General features: G+C 42.9%; 1 protein-coding gene across 1 annotated transcript in view; it reads right to left on the minus strand.

The window, feature by feature from the left end:
- CTNNA2 (catenin alpha 2) overlaps positions 1–20,979 on the minus strand; it is a 1,210,173-nt gene that overhangs the window by 921,599 nt on the left and 267,595 nt on the right. Inside the window, exon 3 of the mRNA XM_052647702.1 lies at positions 7,827–7,993. Within this exon, the coding sequence (XP_052503662.1) occupies positions 7,827–7,993 (167 nt within the window). The remainder of the gene's footprint in view (positions 1–7,826; positions 7,994–20,979) is intronic.

Raw genomic sequence — 20,979 nt, forward strand, 5'->3', positions numbered from 1 at the left:
CACACAGCTGAGCCCTTTAATAATTGTTCCTTTGTAAAGTTTTGTAGGGAGAGAATGCCAGCCAGGTGGCAGAGGAGGAAGGGGTTTTGTTTGCTGGTCCTGGAGGGCTCCCTGGACAGAGGCAGCAGCAGAGGCAGCTCCTCCAACACCAGGTCCCTCCAGGGGTGATTCTGTAGTGGAGTGTCTCCAGAAAGACATCTCTTCATGAGCAGTTTTCTTCTTGACTCCCTAAAGGGCAGATTTCTAGCAAGTTCCATTGGCTTGTGTGGCACCTCAGTATCCCTTCTATAATCCAGTGATCCAGGAACATCTGGATCCTGGCCCTGGTGTGGGTGGGCTCTCTCTCAAGGGCTCTTTCCATCTGCCATTCCTATACTCCATTCTTCCTAGTCAATCCCTTGTTACTCTTATCAGAGCTAATAACTCTTCACGTTAAACTTTCCGTGCTCACATTACTGTGTAGCTTCACCCTCACTACTGGACAGAATGACGCCTCCTCTACTCTTTGATGTGGGTCAACCTCTTTCCAGGGGGTTCCCTGGTGGTCCAGATGGTAAAGAATCTGCCTGCAATGCAGGAGACCCTGGTTTGATGCCTGGGTTAGGAAGATCCCCTGGAGAAGGAAATGGCAACGCACTCCGGTATTCTTGCCTGGAGAATTTCATCGACAGAGAAGCCTGATGGGCTACAGTCCATGGGTTCACAAGCAGTCAGACATGACTGAGCGACTGACACTTTTTCACTCTTCACAGGCTCTTTCCACACCCTCAACTCCTAGCTCTCAGCTTCAAGCTTGGGCTTGTGACCCCAGCCTGTTCAATCTGGTTCAAGCAACTGATTTAGGAAAACACAAATCTCATTCTGTTTACTGAGACCCATTCCTAAGTCCTGTCTTTCCCAACCACATTGCCCTTCTTCATATTATCCTGAATTCCCCAACAATACATTTGGTTGAACTGATCTCATCCTTGTCTTGTAGGTGTGGTGAGGGAGAGGGACAGTGTTGACCAAACTCAGAAATCAGCACATCCCATTTCCCCTCTAAATAATTAATTCGGAGATATGTATCTGATTTAGAGGCAGACAGAACCAACAAGCTTGTGGAACCTTTATTTGAGCTTCTAGGAAGAGAATTTCTTCCTTTTTGCTATCTCTAGTAATCGTGAGAATGTTTTATAGCTACCTTGAGATCATGAGAAAAGGGCCTACAGAGAAGAGTGTTCTTCCTGAGAAAACATAGAAACTGGTCCTTGTCACAAGGTCCTTGTCACTGGTCCTTGTTTGTACCTTGATCAAGCTATGCCTGAAGCCAACTGCCTTTGGATTTTCAGTTTGGTGAGTCAATATATTTCCTTTTTGAAAGACTAAGTTGGGTTGGGTTTATGTTATCTAAAAATGGAAAACTTCCTAATTACTGTATTTTCCTTCCAGATGAGACCATAGCAATACACACAATTTTCCCAGCATGCAGTGTACTCTTTCTTAATGTCTCCCCCATTACCAGCTGATGAAGTTTTAAAGGCAGGAGCTGAGTCTTATTTACCTTGGAAGTTATGTATTGTAGCACAATGTTCTGCACACAGTAGGCATCCAATAAGTATCTTGAAAGGATAACTGAATAAATAGATAAATTCTAAACAACCCAGCTATATGAAGTTAATGCTATGACAGCTCTGATGAAAAAGGTATGCTAAGAATATGGGCAGTAATTTTTACATTTATAATTAGAGACAGGATATTTTATACTAGTTGCTTGCTGTTGTTCAAACATAAGAGCCACATCATGTGCAGCAGAAATTAAAGCAACATTGTAAATCAACCATACTATCATCAGAAAAATTTTAAACCATATGAGAACTGCAGAGGGAAACATAAGACTATTGAGAAATAATGTTACTGGGGATTCTCTAGTCCATTTAAAGCTAATGTTACAAAAAGTATAGGTAATGTTAAACCTACCCCCCAAACAACTGGGCAGCAGCGTTATATTTGGCCCCTGGTAGTCTCAAAGATAACCTGAATTTTCTGAGAAGTTGACTAAAGGGTTGTGTAGTCTATGTTGCTGTTGGCTTTCCAGGGAGAAGTTCTGAGACAATTGAGAACATCATTATTCCAGGAGTCAGCTTGAGTACAGAAAAAAGTGATTGTTTCCTCTAACATACTCATGTCTAGGTGAGTCTGTGTGTAATGTCATCACCAATGCCAAGAACCGAACAATAGAATCTGATTACATTCATTCGGAGACTAGGGAAAATAAATATCGCCCTTCTCGATCACTGATTGAAATGCGAAACTCCTTTCAAAGTGTGAAGTGTCACGTCTCAGCCTAACACACTGACAATGTCAACTGATTAAAGGATATACCAGGTGTCTGCAGGGAATCACTCACCAGCAACTTCAACAATACAAGTGATTATAATTCAGTAGTTTTTAATGATGTCTGATGTGCAAATGATTCTTTTAGCTTCACTCAGGAACATTAAATTCCCACTTTGGCGATAACTCAGCTTTGAACTATATGTCACTCACTATTTCATCAGTAACTTCTTGAATTTAAAATAACTACAGTAGCAAAAACCTTTGACAGCCCTATCGAATCTTTAATAAAATATATTCAAGAGAGCTCAACATTAAAGCACACATGAATACTTACAAAATAAAGCAACTAGCTTCATATGAGCAGTTAGAATATCTATGTGTGTGTGCTAAGCTGCTTCACAGTCATGTCTGACTCTTTGCAACCCCATGGACTGTAGCCCGCCAGGCTCCTCTGTCCATGGGACTCTCCAGGCAAGAATACTGGAGAGGGTTGCCAGGCCCTCCTCCAGAGGATCTTTCTGACCCAGGGATCGAACCCATGTTTCTGATGTCTCCTTCATTGGCAGGCAGGTTCTTTATCATTAGTGCCACCAGGGAGGCCCGGTTATATGAAAAGATGAACTATACCAGCATAAAAACTTAAGTTTACAAATGTAATTTTAAGGTAGCAGAATGCAAAAACCTATACTCTGCCAAATCACACAGTCTCTGTAGAATTCCCAATTCTTTACTTGATTTGAACGATTTACTCAGGATTACTCAATTTGCCAACAATTATCTACAGGATGAGGGACAGAAAATGAAGGCAGGCATTTTAGGAGAATAAATGGACTCTCCTTCATCTACTCAGTGAATTATTGATGCAAAAACATGGAAATATGTTTCTGATAAGAAGGCAATTCTGTCCATGTTCCTGTAAGTTACTCAGAAACAAGAAAATAAATCAATATCTAGAAAGAACAGCAATAAAGTTTTGGCACATGGCCTAAAAGATAAAAAGTAAAATACTATCTGTAATGCTCAAAGGTAAAATAGCTATGCAGTAGTTAACATGGCAGGAAGCTACAGGACTCCCTATAGTGTATTAATTAATCTTCAGATCCAACAGAAAATCAGCTTACTACTTTATTATCATTAGGAATCATCTGATATCCTGTTGCCCATCTATGTTCTTTCATCCATTGGTAAAGAAATTCACCTTTCTTGGGAAGAAACCTTGATAATAGTATAAATGACCATTTCTAACCTGCTCCATCAAAACAGGTAATGATATCTCCTTCACCTCACATGTGTCAGCTGCTCAGTCATGTCCGACTCTGCGACTCCATGGACTGCAGCCCACCAGGCTCCTCTGTCCATGAGGATTTCCCAGACAAGAATACTGGAATGGGTTGCCTTTTCCTTCTCTAGGAGATCTTCTCAACCCAGGGATCAAACCCAATCTTCGGTGTCTCCTGCATTTGCAGGTGTGTTCGTTGCAAAGAGTCAGACACGACTGAGCAACTTCACCTCACCTTACCCCTTTACCACTTAGACACCTGCCAAGATCCTCATCTTAAGTTAAAAACAAATAAATAGATGCTAGCAGACAAATCTGTTTATGAGAGGATGTGCTGCTATGGAAAAAACTAAAATGCTAAGTAGAATTGTATACTATGTTTATTTGCAATTAATTGTTGACACATTGTCTTTTTTCCTGGTTGGAGCACTAGTCCCATCATATGACAACCTGATGGACTCAGTGAGAACACCAGAATCTGCAGTTCCCCAAGGACACCACAAGAGGGCACCATTCCACCACTACTGTCCCCTGCAGAGGTTATACTCTGAGTACAACAAATGTGTTATTTAGTCTTACAATCATTTTTAATTTTATTGCTGACAGTTTGACAGGACTACTTAATATTGCTGGGTTGACCTTTCCATATTTTGTGCTAAATCTTTTTTTTTTTTTTTTTCCTGCTGTGTTGGGAAGAGGATATAATTGACTCTACATTAGGACAGGCTGCAGTGTGATACTACCAGCGACAGCACTTGTCAAAACAGATGGATAAAAAGCAGTATTCCAGGCATCAACTGGTGCCATGCAGCACTCTACAGACCCAGGCTTCATGAGCACCAGCCACATGTGGGCCGTTCAGGAAGAGTATTTTTTTTAGCTTTCATCACTCCCCAGAAGGGGCAGAAATGGCTTTCCATAGAACGTGCATGCATGCGTGTTCAGTCTTGTTCAACCCTTTGCGACTCCACGGATTGTAGCCTGCCAGGCTCCTCTGTCCATGAGATTCTCCAGGAAAGAATACTCGAGTGGACCCTCCTCCAGGGGATCCTCCCAAGCCAGGAATCAAACCCATGTCTCCTGCATCCCCTGCACTGGCAGGCAGGGTTTTTACCACTGAACCACCTGGGAATTCCAGCAGAGAGAATGCTAACATATAAGATGTAAAGTTAATTTCCTTAGGTCCAGTCCTGTTCTCCTTGTAAAAGAAGACGGTCCCTCTGGGGAAAGATTTTTCTTACAATGTGGTTTTTGAAGACTAGGCAGGTTGTAAGACAAAGATAAGAAAACTTTTTCTTCAACACGCTTGAGAACAAAGTCAGCTATAGCCTAAAAGGTGCACATAACTCAGGTGGGGCTGCAGGAATAACAGCCAGTACTGTGGCCTGAGAGTGGCTGTGGAATCTGACAACGGTGACAGGTGCCACTGACCAGACACTTACTTTGCACAAGACTCTGATAAATGCATCATGGGAATTTCCCTGTTGAGAGCTCCCCGCGGCTTTGAGGGCTGCACTGTCATTAGCCCTCATATCAACAGATGAGGTGTCTGAAACCCGAGGTTTTAGTTTTTACATTATATATTCACATGGGCTTTCTAAATAGCTCAGTTGGTAAAGAATCCGCCTGCAATGCAGGAGACCCTGGTTCAATTCCTGGGTCGGGAAGATCTGGAGAAGGGATAGGCTACCCACTCCACTATTCTTGGGCTTCCCTGGTGGCTCAGCTGATAAAGAATCTGCCTGCAATGAGGGAGACCTGGGTTCAGTCCCTGCATTGGGAAGATCCCCTGGAGAAGGGAAAGGCTATCCATTCCAATATCCTAGCCTGGAGAATTCCATGGACTATGCTGTATAGTTCATGGGGTTGCAAAGAGTTGGACATGATTGAGCGACTTTCACTTCCACTTTATACACATATTTATTGAAATACAGTTGATTTATAATGTTGTTACTGTTGTACAGCAAAGGGATTCAGTTGTACATCTTTCTTTATATTTTTTTTCCATTATAGTTTATCATATGACATTGAATATAGTTCTCTGTGCCATCTAGTAGGACCTTGTTTATTCATTCTGTATATAAAAGCTTACATCTGCTAACCCCAGCCTCCACTCAGTCCCTCCTCTAAGTACCCCCTGCCTTGGCACCCACCAATCTGTTCTCTGTGCTTATGAAGGTTTTACGTGGTGGGTTATGACAGGCTGGCAAGTGGACACCAAACACGATTACACCTAGGCTGTCTGACTCCAGCGGCCAAAAGGTTGAGCATAATGTTACACTGCCCCTCAATATCCTCTGAAACAGGTAGTCTCTCTGCATACTGCTCGCCTCATCCAACTTGCAAGAGCCTTCCCTGGTTTCTGAGGCCTACTCTCTGGGGGCTTCCCAGGCGGTGCTAGCAGAAAAGAACCCACTGACTAATGAGGCAGACACAAGAGAGGTGGGTGTGATCCCTGGGTCGGGAAGATCCCCTGGAGGAGGGCATGGCAACCCGCTCCACTATTCTTGCCTGGAGACTCCCATGGACAGAGGAGCCTGATGGGCTATGATGGTCTATAGGGCCTGTAGGGTCTAGAGTTGGATACTCTTGAAGCGACTTAGCAGGCACACACTCTGTGGGAGAAAATCCCACAGCTGCTCTGTGTCCCCTGGCTCCTCAGGCGCCTGCCCAGGAACCATGGAGAGCGAGCGGCACCTGCTTCGTGACCACGCGGCCCATGTTGGGAATGCTGGAATTGGAGGCCTTTCGTGATATTGCAGAATTTATACAAAACTTGGAAATCTTGGCTCCTTTCTCGGGGCCAGCCCAAGTAAGGCTCTGCCTAAGAATTTTTGACATAGAACATTTGTGCTTTTGGGAATTTCTCAGTGAACTCCCCTACTGGACAAATAGGAGATGGAAAGTGAGGTAAGAGCAGGTTGACGTTTTTCACTTCCTATCTCACCTGCCCCCTCATTGTTCATTTTAATGGGAAAAGAATATAAGAAGTTGAGCGAAAGTGATAAGCCAAGAATGGTAAGACCTGGAGGAACTAAGGCAGCAATAGGTTGGTTCCCCAAAAACAAAAGTCCATGGTTCACATCCCATCACGTGAGGACCCTGAGGCTAGTGTAGGGTTGTTGCCAACAGTCCAGAAAGAAAGCCACAGCAGGCATGGGATAGAGATCCTTTAGGCAGAAGCCATGCTCCTAAGTAACTGTTCAGTCATCAAAGAGTAGAATCATCCAGGAGGGACGAGACACCAGTCAGCAACCAGGAAAGAGAGCCAAGTCTAGAAGTCATGGGCTGCGAGGGCTGCACATGGCCCTGAAAAATCTGTGACCAGGGCATGTGTCCACTTCCATTAAGAAACAGGAGGCTTAACTGGAACCAAGGAATCCTGACAAGCAAGGGACATGATGGGGTTGGTGGGGCACACGTGCACCCAGAGACCCAGTCCAGGTGTGTGAGATGAAGACTGATGCCGCAAGATTGACTTTAGTAAACAGTGGCTTCTTCTTATTGCCAGACTAAGGGAGGTTCAAAGTACATAATTCTGTAAAAGGGCAACGATACAGCAGTTAACAAAATAGAATGTAGCAGGATCTATATTAAGGTGGGCAGAGGTGGTCAAGTGGCCAGCTGCCTAGAAGAGCTCCGCGTGTCCCATCACTCAGGCATGTCCAACTCTGCAGCCCCACAGACTGTAGCCCGCCAGGCTCCTCTGCCCACGGAATCGTCCAGGCAAGGATACTGGAGTGGATTGCCTTTTCCTCCCCCAGGGGAACTTCCTGACCCAGGGATCAAACACCAGTCTCCTGTGTCTTCCACACTGGCAGGCAGGTTCTTTACCACTGTGCCACCAGGGAACCCCTAGAAGGGCTAGCCTGGCCTGAACTACTACAGGGACCAGCACTGGTCTGAATCTCAAGACAAGACCAAGGTGGGCACCCCACATGAGGCCTCTGCAGCCTGAAAGATGCACAGTTTTGTACTCCAGGAAATAAGGGGAGATTTAAACTCCATGTTTTGAGAGAAGACAATTCAAGTGAATAATCTGTATCTTTGAAAAATATATTATTGAGTATAAATTGAGTATTAGAAAAATAAAGGGCATACCACTTGGGTGAGTAACCAAGTAACCCTGTATACGGTGACACATTGTCAGTCCAGGTCAGCACGGTGCTACCCACGGTCAACACCACCACCCACATAAACCGTATTTTGATAAGTTCTACATACGTACAATTTTCAGATGAGACAAAAGCCTCATGACGTCCGCCATGTCTGCCAGGATGAGCAAGCGGGTCACAGCAGATAGCAGAGCCCGTGCCGCCCGCACCATGGTGCCGCGCTTCACCGACGAGCAGGGGTCATCCGCAAACTCCGAAGAAGCGATGCGCATGGTCTCACCTGGAAGACAGACACGGAGACACACGTGGGTATACAGGAAGCTCAGAGGCCGGCAGTCACAAAGATCTGTGGAGGGGTAATCAGAGCTCTCACTGCAAAACCACCCTGGCCAGGTGGTACCAGTTCCCTCAGTGAAGTTGAGATTTTCAAGTCAGACCCCTCAGTGCCCCCAGACAGGTGCTGTGAACAAGACCCAAGTGTGAAATTATGTTTCTAGAATCAATAAGGAATATATTTGATTCAGTTTGTCTAAGAGTTGAGATGAATTTGCCCGACCTGAATCATTCTCACTCTCCAAGTCCCTTGAAACCAGTGGTATTTACTAGGCTAGTTGGTTTCTGACAGCTGAAGAATAAAGCTAACAGCTCCAGAGGGGAATGAAACTAATGACTTTGACCTAATGAACTCTGTTCTCTTAATTGAGTTAAATAGACAATAACAGACTAGAGATAGTCTGTGCATGCAAGCTCAGTCACTCAGTTGTGTCCGACTCTTTGCAACCCCAGGGATACAAGCCCGTCAGGCTCCTCTGTCCATTGGACTCTCCAGGCAAGAATACTGGAGTAGGTTCCATGCCCACCTCCAGGGGATCTTCCTGACCCCAGGGATCTAACCCAAGTTTCCTGCATTGGCAAGTAGATGTCATTCTGTGATACAGAGAACATTTATGAGACAACTGAACCAATTCAGCAAATATTTATTAGGCACACACTGGTAAAAATTCTCTACCAGAGTCTGGAAATGTGAAGGTGACTAAGAACACCCTGGCCCCAGGGAGTTCACAGTCTAACCAGGATACACATTGTAAATACATACTTAAAATATGGAGATTACATGCCATCACAGACATATGACTAAGAATGAAGGCAAAAAAGGAGGAGGAAGTGATTAACTCATTTAGGGTGAGGCTGGGGGAAAAGCTGTCAATGCTGATGGCCTTTGAAAAGCCAAGATGTGTTCACCTGGAAGATGAAGGTGGGCAGGGCACCCAAGGCAGCATGAACACCAGGAGGCTCCAGAATTTGGAGGAGGGCACTGAGCCCACGGAAATGCAATCACCTGAAGGTCACAGTGAGTGAGGGCTGTAGGCAAGAGAGGCGTCAGGGCCTGGGACACTGGGCAAGAGATTTGGACTGTGGCCTCAGGAGGAGATGACTTCACAGATTTTTATTTTGGCCACATTATGTAAAACAAGCTGGAGGGGTCAAGACTTGTGCAGAGAAAACAGGCAAATGCAGTTTTACAATCTGAGAGAGCAGATGAGGACAGAGACCAGAAAAATAGGAATGAGATCCAGAGATAAGATCTGTATCAATGAGATGATGAAGGGAAACATGAAGAGACAATGGAGAGAATCAACGGATTTGGGGATTAATTATGTATGGAAGGGTTTCCCTGATGGCTCAAAAGTAAGGTATTTACCTGCAATGCAGGATATGCAGATGAAAGTTTGATCCCTGGATCGGGAAGATTCCCTGGAGGAGGAAATGGCAACCCACTCCAGTTTTCTTGCCTGGAAAATTCCACGGTCAGGGGAGCCTGACCGTATACAGTCTAGAGTCCCAAAGAGCAGGACCTGACTGAGCACACACATGCGATACGGACGGAAACCACTGAGCAGTTGCAGGTAGTGGTGAATACAGACCCACCACGATGGGCTGGAACATATTTGCACAAAGGGACTCCCGGAGCGGGAAACACAGGGAGGTCATTAACTACATGAGACGGGCCCACGTTCCTGGGGTGGATATCTACCCATGGTACAGAGAACTAGGAAAACCATAATGGAACTTTACACAGCAGAGCATACACAGGGCTACCAAGGTTTTGATAAGGCAGAAGAGTTCATATGACCAATGATTCAACTTAGCATGACACAATTCGGTCAATATTTTATTTACGAAATGATTAATTATCATCTGTTCATCAAAACTAAGCTCATTTAAATAGTCAATTATTTCAATGAAAGTCTGTGCCTCCTAGCATTTACCCCAAGATATGAGGAAAAATAAGATACACTTCTCATAATTTTAGAGCTTCCCTGACAGCTCAGTCAGTAAATAATTGCCTGCAAAGCAGGAGACCCTGGATGGATTCTTGGGTCAGGAAGATCCCCTGGAGAAGGAAACAGCTACCAACTCCAGTATTCTTGGGCTTCCCTTGTGACTCAGCTGGTAAAGAATCCGCCTGCAATGCAGGAGACCTGGGTTCAATCCCTGGGTTGGGAAGATCCCCTGGTGAAGGGAACTGTTACCTACTCCAGTATTATGGCCTAGAGAATTCCATGGACTGTATAGCCCATGGGGTCACAAAGAGTCAGACATGACTGAGCGACTTTCATTTCACTCCCTCTCATCATTTTACAGGCAGATCAAAAGATAATACAATTCCCTCAATGTTGTAGTTATTTAAACCCTCCTTTTTGTACTTAGGAAATGTGGGTGTGTAAGGAAATATACTGTGTGGCTGGATCTTTTAAAGAGGCTACCATCTATGATATGTATATGACACAGTTGCACAGCTTAGTCTTTATGCCTAGGCAAAAAAAGCTTGAAATACAACAACAGCATGGGAGAAGATTAAACATTTTTTATTATGATACTGGTGAATTGTCAAGATGTATGGTGCCGAAGAATTGATGCTTTTGAACTGTGGTGTTGGAGAACACTCTTGAGAGTCCCTTGGACTGCAAGGAGATCCACCCAGTCCATTCTAAAGGAAATTAGTCCTGGGTGTCCATTGGAAGGACTGACGCTAAAGCTGAAACTCCAATACTTTGGCCACCTCATGAGAAGAGTTGCTGCTGCTGCTGCTGCTGCTGCTAAGTCGCTTCAGTCGTGTCCAACTCTGTGCGACCCCATAGACGGCAGCCCACCAGGCTCCCCGGTCCCTGGGGTTCTCCAGGTAAGAACACTGGAGTGGGTTGCCATTTCCTTCTCCAGTGCGTGAAAGTGAAAAGTGAAAGTGAAGTCACTCAGTTGTGTCTGACTCTTTAGTGACCCCATGGACTGCAGCCTACCAGGCTCCTCTGTCCATGGGATTTTCCAGGCAAGAGTACTGGAGTGGCGTGCCACTGCCTTCACTGTGCAAAGAGCTGACTCATTGGAAAAGACCCTGATGCTGGGAGGGACTGGGGCAGCAGGAGAAAGGGACGACAGAGGAAGAGATGGCTGGATGGCATCGCCGACTCGATGGACATGAGTTTGAGTGAACTCCGGGAGTTGGTGATGGACAGAGAGGCCTGGCGTTCTGTGATTCATGGGGTCGCAAAGAGTCGGGCATGACTGAGCAACTGAACTGAACTGAACTGATGGCTCTAGAGGCCTAAATAAACTTTAAGGTAGAGGTTGGCAATTAAGAGATGCATATTCATTGCTTTTCTGCCTTTTGGCTAAGATCAAGTGAAGAGATAAACATTCAATCCAATGGTCCACAGGCTTAGAGAAATATCCTCTAGGCCTATTCCTTGTCCCTAAAAAAAGACTAAGCAGGTATCTGTGTGGTGGGGAGAAAGCTACTTCATTCTCACTCTGTAGAGTGCAGCCAGAAAAAAAGATTATATACCAAGGTGAATCTACTGAAATGTTGAGAGGGTCACCCTAAAAACTAGACACAAGTGCAAATGGTACTGTTAATGGATAAATCAATTGCTGCTGGAAGGGATCCACTTATTCAAGGAAGGGAGAAATTCTTTTCTGCAGGTGACCCCTAGGGAGCTACACTGTTGATTTCAAATTTTTCGGGTTAAATTGCTACGAGCCATCACTTGGGTAAGAGTGGACTATTCAGGCAGGGGTCTTCTCAGGAAAAAAGAAAGGGTCCTAATAGGAGAGTCACACCTCCTTCCAGCTTGTGGAGTAAACATGCCTAATTAAACTGATTTTCATACAGAGAGTGACCATGAAACAGGAAGGGGGCAGAGTACAACATTTAAAAGGATAACATATCCAGAGGACACAGCATAAACTGATTAGAGCCAACTAGGTCCAATGGCCGATTCAACTTCTACTTGACCTTGAGCCTTAGTATAAGCTCACTGAAACACACTCCAGGGCCCCAGTGGATGGTTCTAACATGCATGCTCAGTCGCGTCAGTCCTGTCTGACTCTTTCCGACACTATGGACCACAGCTTGCCAGGCTCCTCTGTCCATGGGATTATCCATGCAAGAATACTGGAGTGGGTTGCCATGCCCTCCTTCAGGGGATCTTCCTGGCACAGGCAGGTTCTTTACCCACTGAGTCACCTGGGAATCCTAAAGATTCCAAGGATGACCAGAAAACATCAAAAGTGGGTGGTGGCCCAATTTCTGGAAAGTCCCACTCTTTCCCAAAACAATGGAATTCTCTTCCTACTCATTAGCCTATGAAATTGCATTGCATGCTAGCTCAGTCATGTCTGACTGTTTGCAACTCCATGGACTATACAGTCCATGGAATTCTCCAGGCCAGAATACGGGAGTGGGTAGCCTTTCCCTTCTCCAGGGGATCCTCCCAACCCAGGGATCAAACCCAGGTCTCCTTCATTGCAGGCGGATTCTTCACCAGTGGAGCCACAAGCTCCACCTGGGAAGCCCACTTAGTCTGTGAAGTTACCCACCCCTATAAAAACTGACAATCCCATATCCTGGGGCCTCTCGTTCCTCCTTTTCAGTCTGAGATGGCCCACGTTCTGTCTATAGAGTATGTTTCCTCCCTGAGCAGACCTTCTTTCTCTTTACTATGGCTCACTCTTGAATTCTTTTCTGTATAAAGTCAAGAATCCACACATGGAGGCTGTCCCAAGGGCTCACATGTGACCTGGGATGTGAGCATCGCTTAGCTCCCCACTCTCTTTTCTACAACAACTCACTTCATCCAGATGCTGACTGGCCAGAAATACTGTCTCAAAGCCCAGGGGATAACACTCAGCAGTATGGAGCTTTCAGGCAGAGCTAACCAGTGTGGGTGCCCCAGCAGGTCCTCCTGGGAGGAGCTAGGGAGATGTCCATGAGGGAAAAAATGAGACCCAGAGACAAGAGACAGGAAGAGATCCACATTCGTAAATGTGACTCTGCAAATGGAAATGCCATGCTAAATTCTGAGATTCTCCTCAAATAAATAATAGACTATTTAATCCAATCTAAATTAAAACTAAAAACACAGTTGAAGCAGATACAAATGAGTTCATGTTTTTAAAGGTTTCCAAGGATAGGCAAACTGAAGTCAGCTATAAGTTTAATTCATTTTACATCTCTGTGGTTTTAGGATTACTAAAAGAAAACGGAAATCTATATTACAAAATGATAAGAGAGTTTATCAGAATAAAATCAGCTATTCACTTGGGAACTGCTTATTCTATACAACTAAAATATTTAGCTGAGAAATAGCATGTGTGTGTAGGAGCAGGAAGGGAGCAATTAGGGGAGGGCACCAGAGCTGCCTGTTTCTTTTATATACACTCTTGTATTCAAGTTCATTAACTTGATTATAGACCTAAGGTCAATGCCGGGCTTCTATGATCAAGCTTCTGATCCTCTAAAGCCACTACTACCTGCTGTAAAGAAGAAAAAAATAACATCTTCATATAAGCGACTTAGGGGAAATAGTAATTAATATAAATACAGTGCTTCTATATAAAGGGCTATTTTGTAAGCAATATTCTAAAAGCTTTATATATATTAAGTCATGAATTAGAAGAGAATCTCTCTCTCTCTCTCCCTTCACATGCTTGCAGGCAGATTCTTTACCACTAGCACCATCTGGGTCTTTAAAGTAACAAAGACTAAGGTCACATTCTGACATCTCTCCAACCATTCCAAAATTTGTAAGATCAGCAATTATTCAACTTCTATGTTTTAGTCCCCTCAGCTGTAAAACAGGGGTGAAAATAATAATAGCTACCTTGTAAGACTGTCATTAAAGATAATCCATTCAAAGCACCCAGCCTAAGACCTTACCAGTAATGGGCACTAACTCATTATTGAATAGCAAGGAGATCAAACCATCAATCCTAAAGGATATCAACCCTGAATATTCACTGGAAAGACTGATGCTGAAGCTGAAGCTCCAGTACTTTGACCACCTGATGCAAAGAGCCTACTTATTGGAAAAGACCCTGATGCTGGGAAAGATTGAGGGCAAGAGGAGAAGGGGCAATGGAGGATGAGATGGTTAGATGGATGGCATCACCAATTCAATGGACATGAGTTTGAGCAAATTCCGGAGATACTGAAGGACAGGGAAACCTGGTGTGCTGCAGTTCTTGGGGTTTCAAAAAGTGGGACACAACTTAGTGACTGAAGAACCACCACAATAACTCATTAATACCATAGCTACCACTCTCACTGTGATCCTCTCCAATAAAACAAGAATAGTTGGTAAACTCCTGGTTAAAGATTTGGAAGTGCCTTCTGTGGCTCATTTCACTGCTTGTGCACACAGTAATATACAAGCAAGAAAACATCTGCCTGATAAAATTATATTACATTGAGGCAGACTATACACCCTCCTGTGACTCTCAAAGATGGTACTGGTGCTCAGTTTTCAAATTGGTGCTTGTTTTGCTTCTTATGCTACCCAACTGGAGGAAATGGGAATGTTGCAAGGCTCCTGTAAAGCAAGAGTCACAGTCCAAAAAATGGTGATTACTCTTTTGCCCAAATGCAGTAGAGGAATATACTCTTGAAAACAGTAAATAGTGATGTGCTAGGCTTAAAAGAAAACTGGAGTTCAGAAAATCAACACTGAATTCAGTATCATTTAATATTTTTATGAAGTAAAGAAAGGAAATTGATAAACATGGTCAATTTAAATATCATTGTGCAGTGACAGTGTTTTGAAATAACTGCACTATTAAAATGTATAATTAAACTAAACCTGTTGTAAGTAAACAAAACCTATTGTAAGCAAATAAAACTAATATAAGTAAACCAAATAAGCATGCAATAAATCTTTTATAAATCCCAAATTTCAATAACCCTCTATATATAAGGCAAATTTCTCTATAAGTAGAATACTGATGACTTCTTTATATTGTCAATCAATGTTTCCATTGATCAGTGTCTTTATTGTCCTACGACCATGATTACAAATCAAAATCCACTGAGATGTCAGTAGACTGATACATAGTACTTGTTAGTTGAAATGTAAGTTCAAAAACATCTTTTAATGTGATGAGGAAGGAAAAACAATACCACAACGTGCATCCTGACTGAACAGTAGAAATGATATTATTATAAAAAATGCTACCATCTAACCCTGAATGAAAACGGTAGGCTCACCATTCCAACATGAAAATATACAGGACACAGGTCTATTCTTGCTAAATAAGACTGCTGTTGTTCAATCACTAAGTAATGTCCAACTCTTTGCAACCCCAAGGAATGCAGCACATCAAGATTCCTTGTCCTGGGACTTCCCTGATGGTCCAGTGGCTAAGACTCTGTGCCCCCATTACAGGGAACCAGGGTTTGATCCCTGGTCAGGGAACTAGGTTCCACATGCCACAACTACTCGGTGCAGTCGAATAAATTAAAAAAAAAAAAAAATATTCCTTGTCCTTCGCCATCTCCCAGAGTTTGCTCAAACTCATATCCATTGAGTCAGTGACACCATCCAACCATCTCATCCTCCGTCACTCACTTCTCTTCCTGCCCTCATTCTTTCCCAGCATCAGGGTTTTTTTCCAATAATTTGGCTCTTTGCATCAGGTAGTCAAATTATTGGAGCTTCAGCTTCAGCATCAGTCCTTCCAATGAATATTCAGAGTTGGTTTCCTTTAGAATTGACTGGTTGACTTCCTATCCAAGGGACGCTCAAAAGAGTCTTCACCAGCACCACAGTTCAACAATATCAGTTTTTGGTGCTTGGCCTTCATTGTTATAACTCTCACATCTGTACATGATACTGGAAAAACCATAGCTTTGAGTATATGACCTTTGTTGGCAAAGTGATGTCTCAGCTTTTAAATACGCTATCTAGGTTTGTCATAGCTTTTCTTCCAAAGAGCAAGTGTCTTTTAATTTCATGGCTGCAATCACCATCTGCAGTGATTTTGGAGGCCAAGAAAATGAAAAATCTGTCACTGTTTTCACTTTCTGCCCATTTATTTGCCATGAAATGATGGTACCAGATACATGATCTTAGTTTTCTTGAATGTTGAGCTTTAAGCCAGCCTTTTTACTCTCCTCTTTCACCCTCAAGAGGCTCTTTAGCACCTCCTCTCTTTCTGCCATTAGAGGGGAATTATCTATATATTTGAGGTTGTTGATATTTCTCCTGGCAAACTTGATTCCAGCTTGTGCTTCATCCAGCCTGGCATATGCATGATGTACTCTGCATAGAATTTAAATAAGCAGGGTGACAATACTCCTTTCCTAATTTGGCGTACTCCTTTCCTAATTTGGAGCCACTCCATTGTTCCACGTCTGGTTCTAATTGTTGTTTCTTGACCTTCAAACAGGTTTCTCAGGACACAGGTAAGGTGGTCTGGTATTCCATCTCTTTAAGAATTTTCCACAGTTTGCTGTGATCCATGCAGTCGAAGGCTTTAGTGCAGTCAATGAAGCAGGTCTTTTTCTGCATTTCCCTTGCTTTTTCTATGATCCAGCAGATGTTGACAATTTGATCTCTGGTTCCTCTGCCTTTTCTATATCCAGCTTGAGGTCTGGGAGTTCTCAGTATACGTAATATTGAAGCTGGCTTGAAGGGTTTTTGAGTATGACCTTGTTAGCATGTAAAGTTAGCATAACTGTGTGGCAGTTTGAACATTCTTTGGCATTACCTTTATTTGGGATTAGAATGAAAACTGAAGTTTTCCAGTCCTGTGGCCGTTGCTGAGTTTTCCAAATTTGCTGGCATATTGAGTGCAGCACTTTAACAGCATCATCTTTCAGGATTTTCAATAGCTCAGCTGGAAGTCCATCACCTCCACTAGCTTTCTTTGTAGTAATGCTACCTAAGGCCCACTTAACTTATTAACATACTGTTTTTCTTCTACTTTTCTTAAAAAGGCAGAATAGGAAGGTGGTGGTGGGGTGGGGACTTAATGTCCCAATTCAAGAATTTAAGAGTATATTGGAAGACATCATGCAACCTAAATCTTAGCAGGAATGACCTAAAAGACAGGACCTTCTGCCTCCCTAAGAAACCATCCCAATTTGAAAGACATCTAACTGCTAAATTTTTTTCTTCAATTATTTTGGTCTTCACTATGTTCTTCTGAACCACACAGAAAAATCTAGTCCTCTTTCCAAATCTATAAATCTTGAGAGAATTTTTTGCAATGTCCATCATGGAGAAATGAAATATCAAAACACACATCAGCCATTGCCTAAGAATTAACACTGCATCTAGATTATGAAAATGACAGCTTGCATAAAGAAGTGAACAAACAACTCCCCTTAGTTTTCCAAATGTTAAGTATATACTAACTAATCATTCAAATTGGGATGATTAGTTTGCTTTTATACAAACTTTTATGCAAGTTAATAGAGTAAACATAAAAGGTACTGTCAATTAGCTTTGGAGGGAACAAATCTGGTTTCTGGCATGTTGTGAAAACAAATGATAAGACAGATAACAATTGACAAGTCACGGGAGAAGGAAGTGGCAACTCACTCCAGTATTCTTACCTGGGAAATTTAATGTAAAGAGGACCCTGACAGGCTATAGTCCATGCGGTTGCAAAGAGTTGGATGCGACTGAACACGCACACACCACTCTGATCTATTTCATGACCTAAATTACTACCTATATTTGATAGATATTAAATGTGAGCTCATTGGTGGAGTCCAACTTCTTAATTTCAGAGCAGAAAAAAACAAGTATCAAGAAACTTATATGGCTCACCCAAAGTCACACAGCCAATTAATGGCAGAGTTCAGACCAGAAGCTGGGTGTCCTGACTCATAAACTTGCTACAATTTACCAAAATAGTCTTTTTCCTTGAAAAACTATTTTTGTATGGTTTCATAGATTTGCAACTGTGTAGTTAGTCCACATAACTTATAACTTAATCTATATAAATCTTCTTGTAACAGTTTGGATGTCTTGATTCTAGGATCAGATGCAACTATATTTGTAAGTTCCTATGCACAAGAGGGCCAAGAGGAGCTTACTCCACATTCAAGGTCAGGAGGGGCGGCTGTGAGGAGATACCCATCATCCAAGGTAAGGAGCAGCAGCTGTGCTTTGCTGGAGCAGCTGTGAAGAGATACCCCACGTCCAAGGTAAGAGAAACCCAGGTAGGTGTTGCGAAAGGGCATCAGAGGGCAGACACACTGAAACCATAATCACAGAAAACTAGTCAATCTAATCACACTAGGACCGCAGCCTTGTCTAACTCAATAAAACTAAGCCATGTCATGTGGGGCCACCCAAGACGGGTGGGTCATGGTGGAGAGGTCTGACAGAATGTGGTCCACTGGAGAAGGGAATGGCAAACCATTTTGGTATTCTTGCCTTGAGAACCCCATGAAGAGTATGAAAAGGCAAAATGATAGTATACTGAAAGAGGAACTCCCCAGGTCAGTAGGTTGCCCAATATGCTACTGGAGATAAGTGGAGAAATAACTCCAGAAAGAATGAACGGATGGAGCCAAAGCAAAAATAATACGCAGTTGTGGATGTGACTGGTGATAGAAGCAAGGTGCGATGCTGTAAAGAGCAATATTGCATAGGAATCTGGAATGTTAGGTCCATGAATCAAGGCAAATTAGAAGAGGTCAAATAGGAAATGACAAGAGTGAACGCTGACATTCTAGGAATCAGTGAACTAAACTGGACTGGAATGGGTGAATGTAACTCAGATGACCATTATGTCTACTACTGTGGGCAGGAATACCTCAGAAGAAATGAAGTAGCCATCATGGTCAACAAAAGAGTCCAAAATGCAGAACTTGGATGCAATTTCAAAATCAACAGAATGATCTCTGTTCATTTCCAAGGCAAACCATTCAATGTCACAGTAATCCAAGTCTAGGCCCCAACCAGTAACGCTGAAGAAGCTGAAGTTGAACGGTTCTATGAAGACCTGTAAGACCTTTTAGAACTAACACCAAAAAAAGATGTCTTTTCATTATAGGGGACTGGAATGCAAAAGTAGGAAGTCAAGAAACACCTCGAGTAACAGGCAAATTTGGCCTTGGAATATGGAATAAAGCAGGGCAAAGGCTAATAGAGTTTTGCCAAGAGAGCACACTGGTCATAGCAAACACCCTCTTCTAACAACACAAGAGAAGACTCTACACATGGACATCACCAGATGGTCAATACTGAAATCAGATTGATTATATTCTTTGCAGCCAAAGATGGAGAAGCTCTATACAATCAGCAAAAACAAGACTGGGAGCTGAGTGTGGCTCAGACCATGAACTCCTTATTGCCAAATTCAGACTTAAATTGAAGAAAGTAGGGAAAACCACTAGAGCATTCAGGTATGACCTAAATCAAATCCCTTATGATTATACAGTGGAAGTTACAAATAGATTTAAGGGCCTAGATCTGATAGATAGAGTGCCTGATGAACTATGGACAGAGGTTCATGACAATGTACAGGAGTCAGGGATCAAGACCATCCCCATGGAAAAGAAATGCAATAAAGCAAAATGGCTGTCTGGGGAGGCCTTACAAATAGCTGTGAAAAGAAGACAAGTGAAAAGCAAAGATATAAAAAAGGGAAAGATATAAGCATCTGGAATTCAGAGTTCCAAAGAATAGCAAGAAGAGATAAGAAAGCCTTCTTCAGTGATCAATGCAACGAAATAGAGGAAAATAATAGAATGGGGAAGACTAGAGATCTCTTCAAGAAAATTAGAGATACCAAGGGAACATTTCATGCAAAGATGGGCTCGATAAAGGACAGAAACGATATGGACCTAACAGAAGAAGAAGACATTAAGAAGAGGTGGCAAGAATACATAGAAGAACTGTACAAAAATGATCTTCATGACCCGGATAATCACAATGGTGTGATCACTCACCTAGAGCCAGACATCCTGGAATGTGAAGTCAAGTGGGCCTTAGAAAGCATCACTATGAACAAAGGTAGTGGAGGCGATGGAATTCCAGTTGAGCTATTTCAAATCCTGAAAGATGATGCTGTGAAAGTGCTGCACTCAATATGCCAGCAAATTTGGAAAACTCAGCAGTGGCCACAGGACCAGTTTTCATTCCAATTCCAAAGAAAGGCAATGCCAAAGAATGCTCAAACTACCACACAATTGCACTCATCTCACACGCCAGTAAAGTAAGGCTTAAAATTCTCCAAATTAGGCTTCAGCAATACGTGAATCGTGAATTTCCAGATGTTCAAGCTGATTTCAGAAAAGACAGAGGAACCAGAGATCAAATTGCGGACATATGCTGGATCATCAAAAAAGCAAGAGAGTTCCAGAAAAACATCTATTTCTGCTTTATTGACTATGCCAAAGCCTTTGACTGTGTGGATCACAATAGACTGTGGAAAATTCTGAAAGAGATGGGAATACCAGACCACCTGATCTGCCTCTTGAGAAACCTGTATGCAGGTCAGGAAGCAACAGTTAGAACTGGACATGGAACAACAGACTGGTTCCAAATAGGAAAAGGAATACCTCAAGGCTGTATATTGTCACCCTGCTTATTTAACTTCTATGCAGAGTACATCATGCAAAATGCTGGACTGGAAGAATCACAAGCTGGAATCAAGATTGCTGGGAGAAATATCAAAAACCTCAGATATGCAGATGACACCACCCTTATGGCAGAAAGTGAAGAGGAACTAAAAAGCCTCTTAATGAAAGTGAAAGAGGAGAGTGAAAAAGCTGGCTTAAAGCTCAACATTCAGAAAACTAAGATCATGGCATCTGGTCCCATCACTTCATGGGAAATAGATGGGGAAACAGTGAAAACAGTGTCAGACTTCATTTTGGGGGGCTCCAAAATCACTGTAGAGGGTGACTGCAGCCATGAAATGAAAAGGCACTTACTCCTTGGAAGGAAAGTTATGACCAACCTAGATAGCATA

The sequence above is a fragment of the Budorcas taxicolor genome, chromosome 11, assembly GCF_023091745.1.
Source record: "Budorcas taxicolor isolate Tak-1 chromosome 11, Takin1.1, whole genome shotgun sequence".
In the NCBI taxonomy this organism is placed as follows: domain Eukaryota; kingdom Metazoa; phylum Chordata; class Mammalia; order Artiodactyla; family Bovidae; genus Budorcas; species Budorcas taxicolor.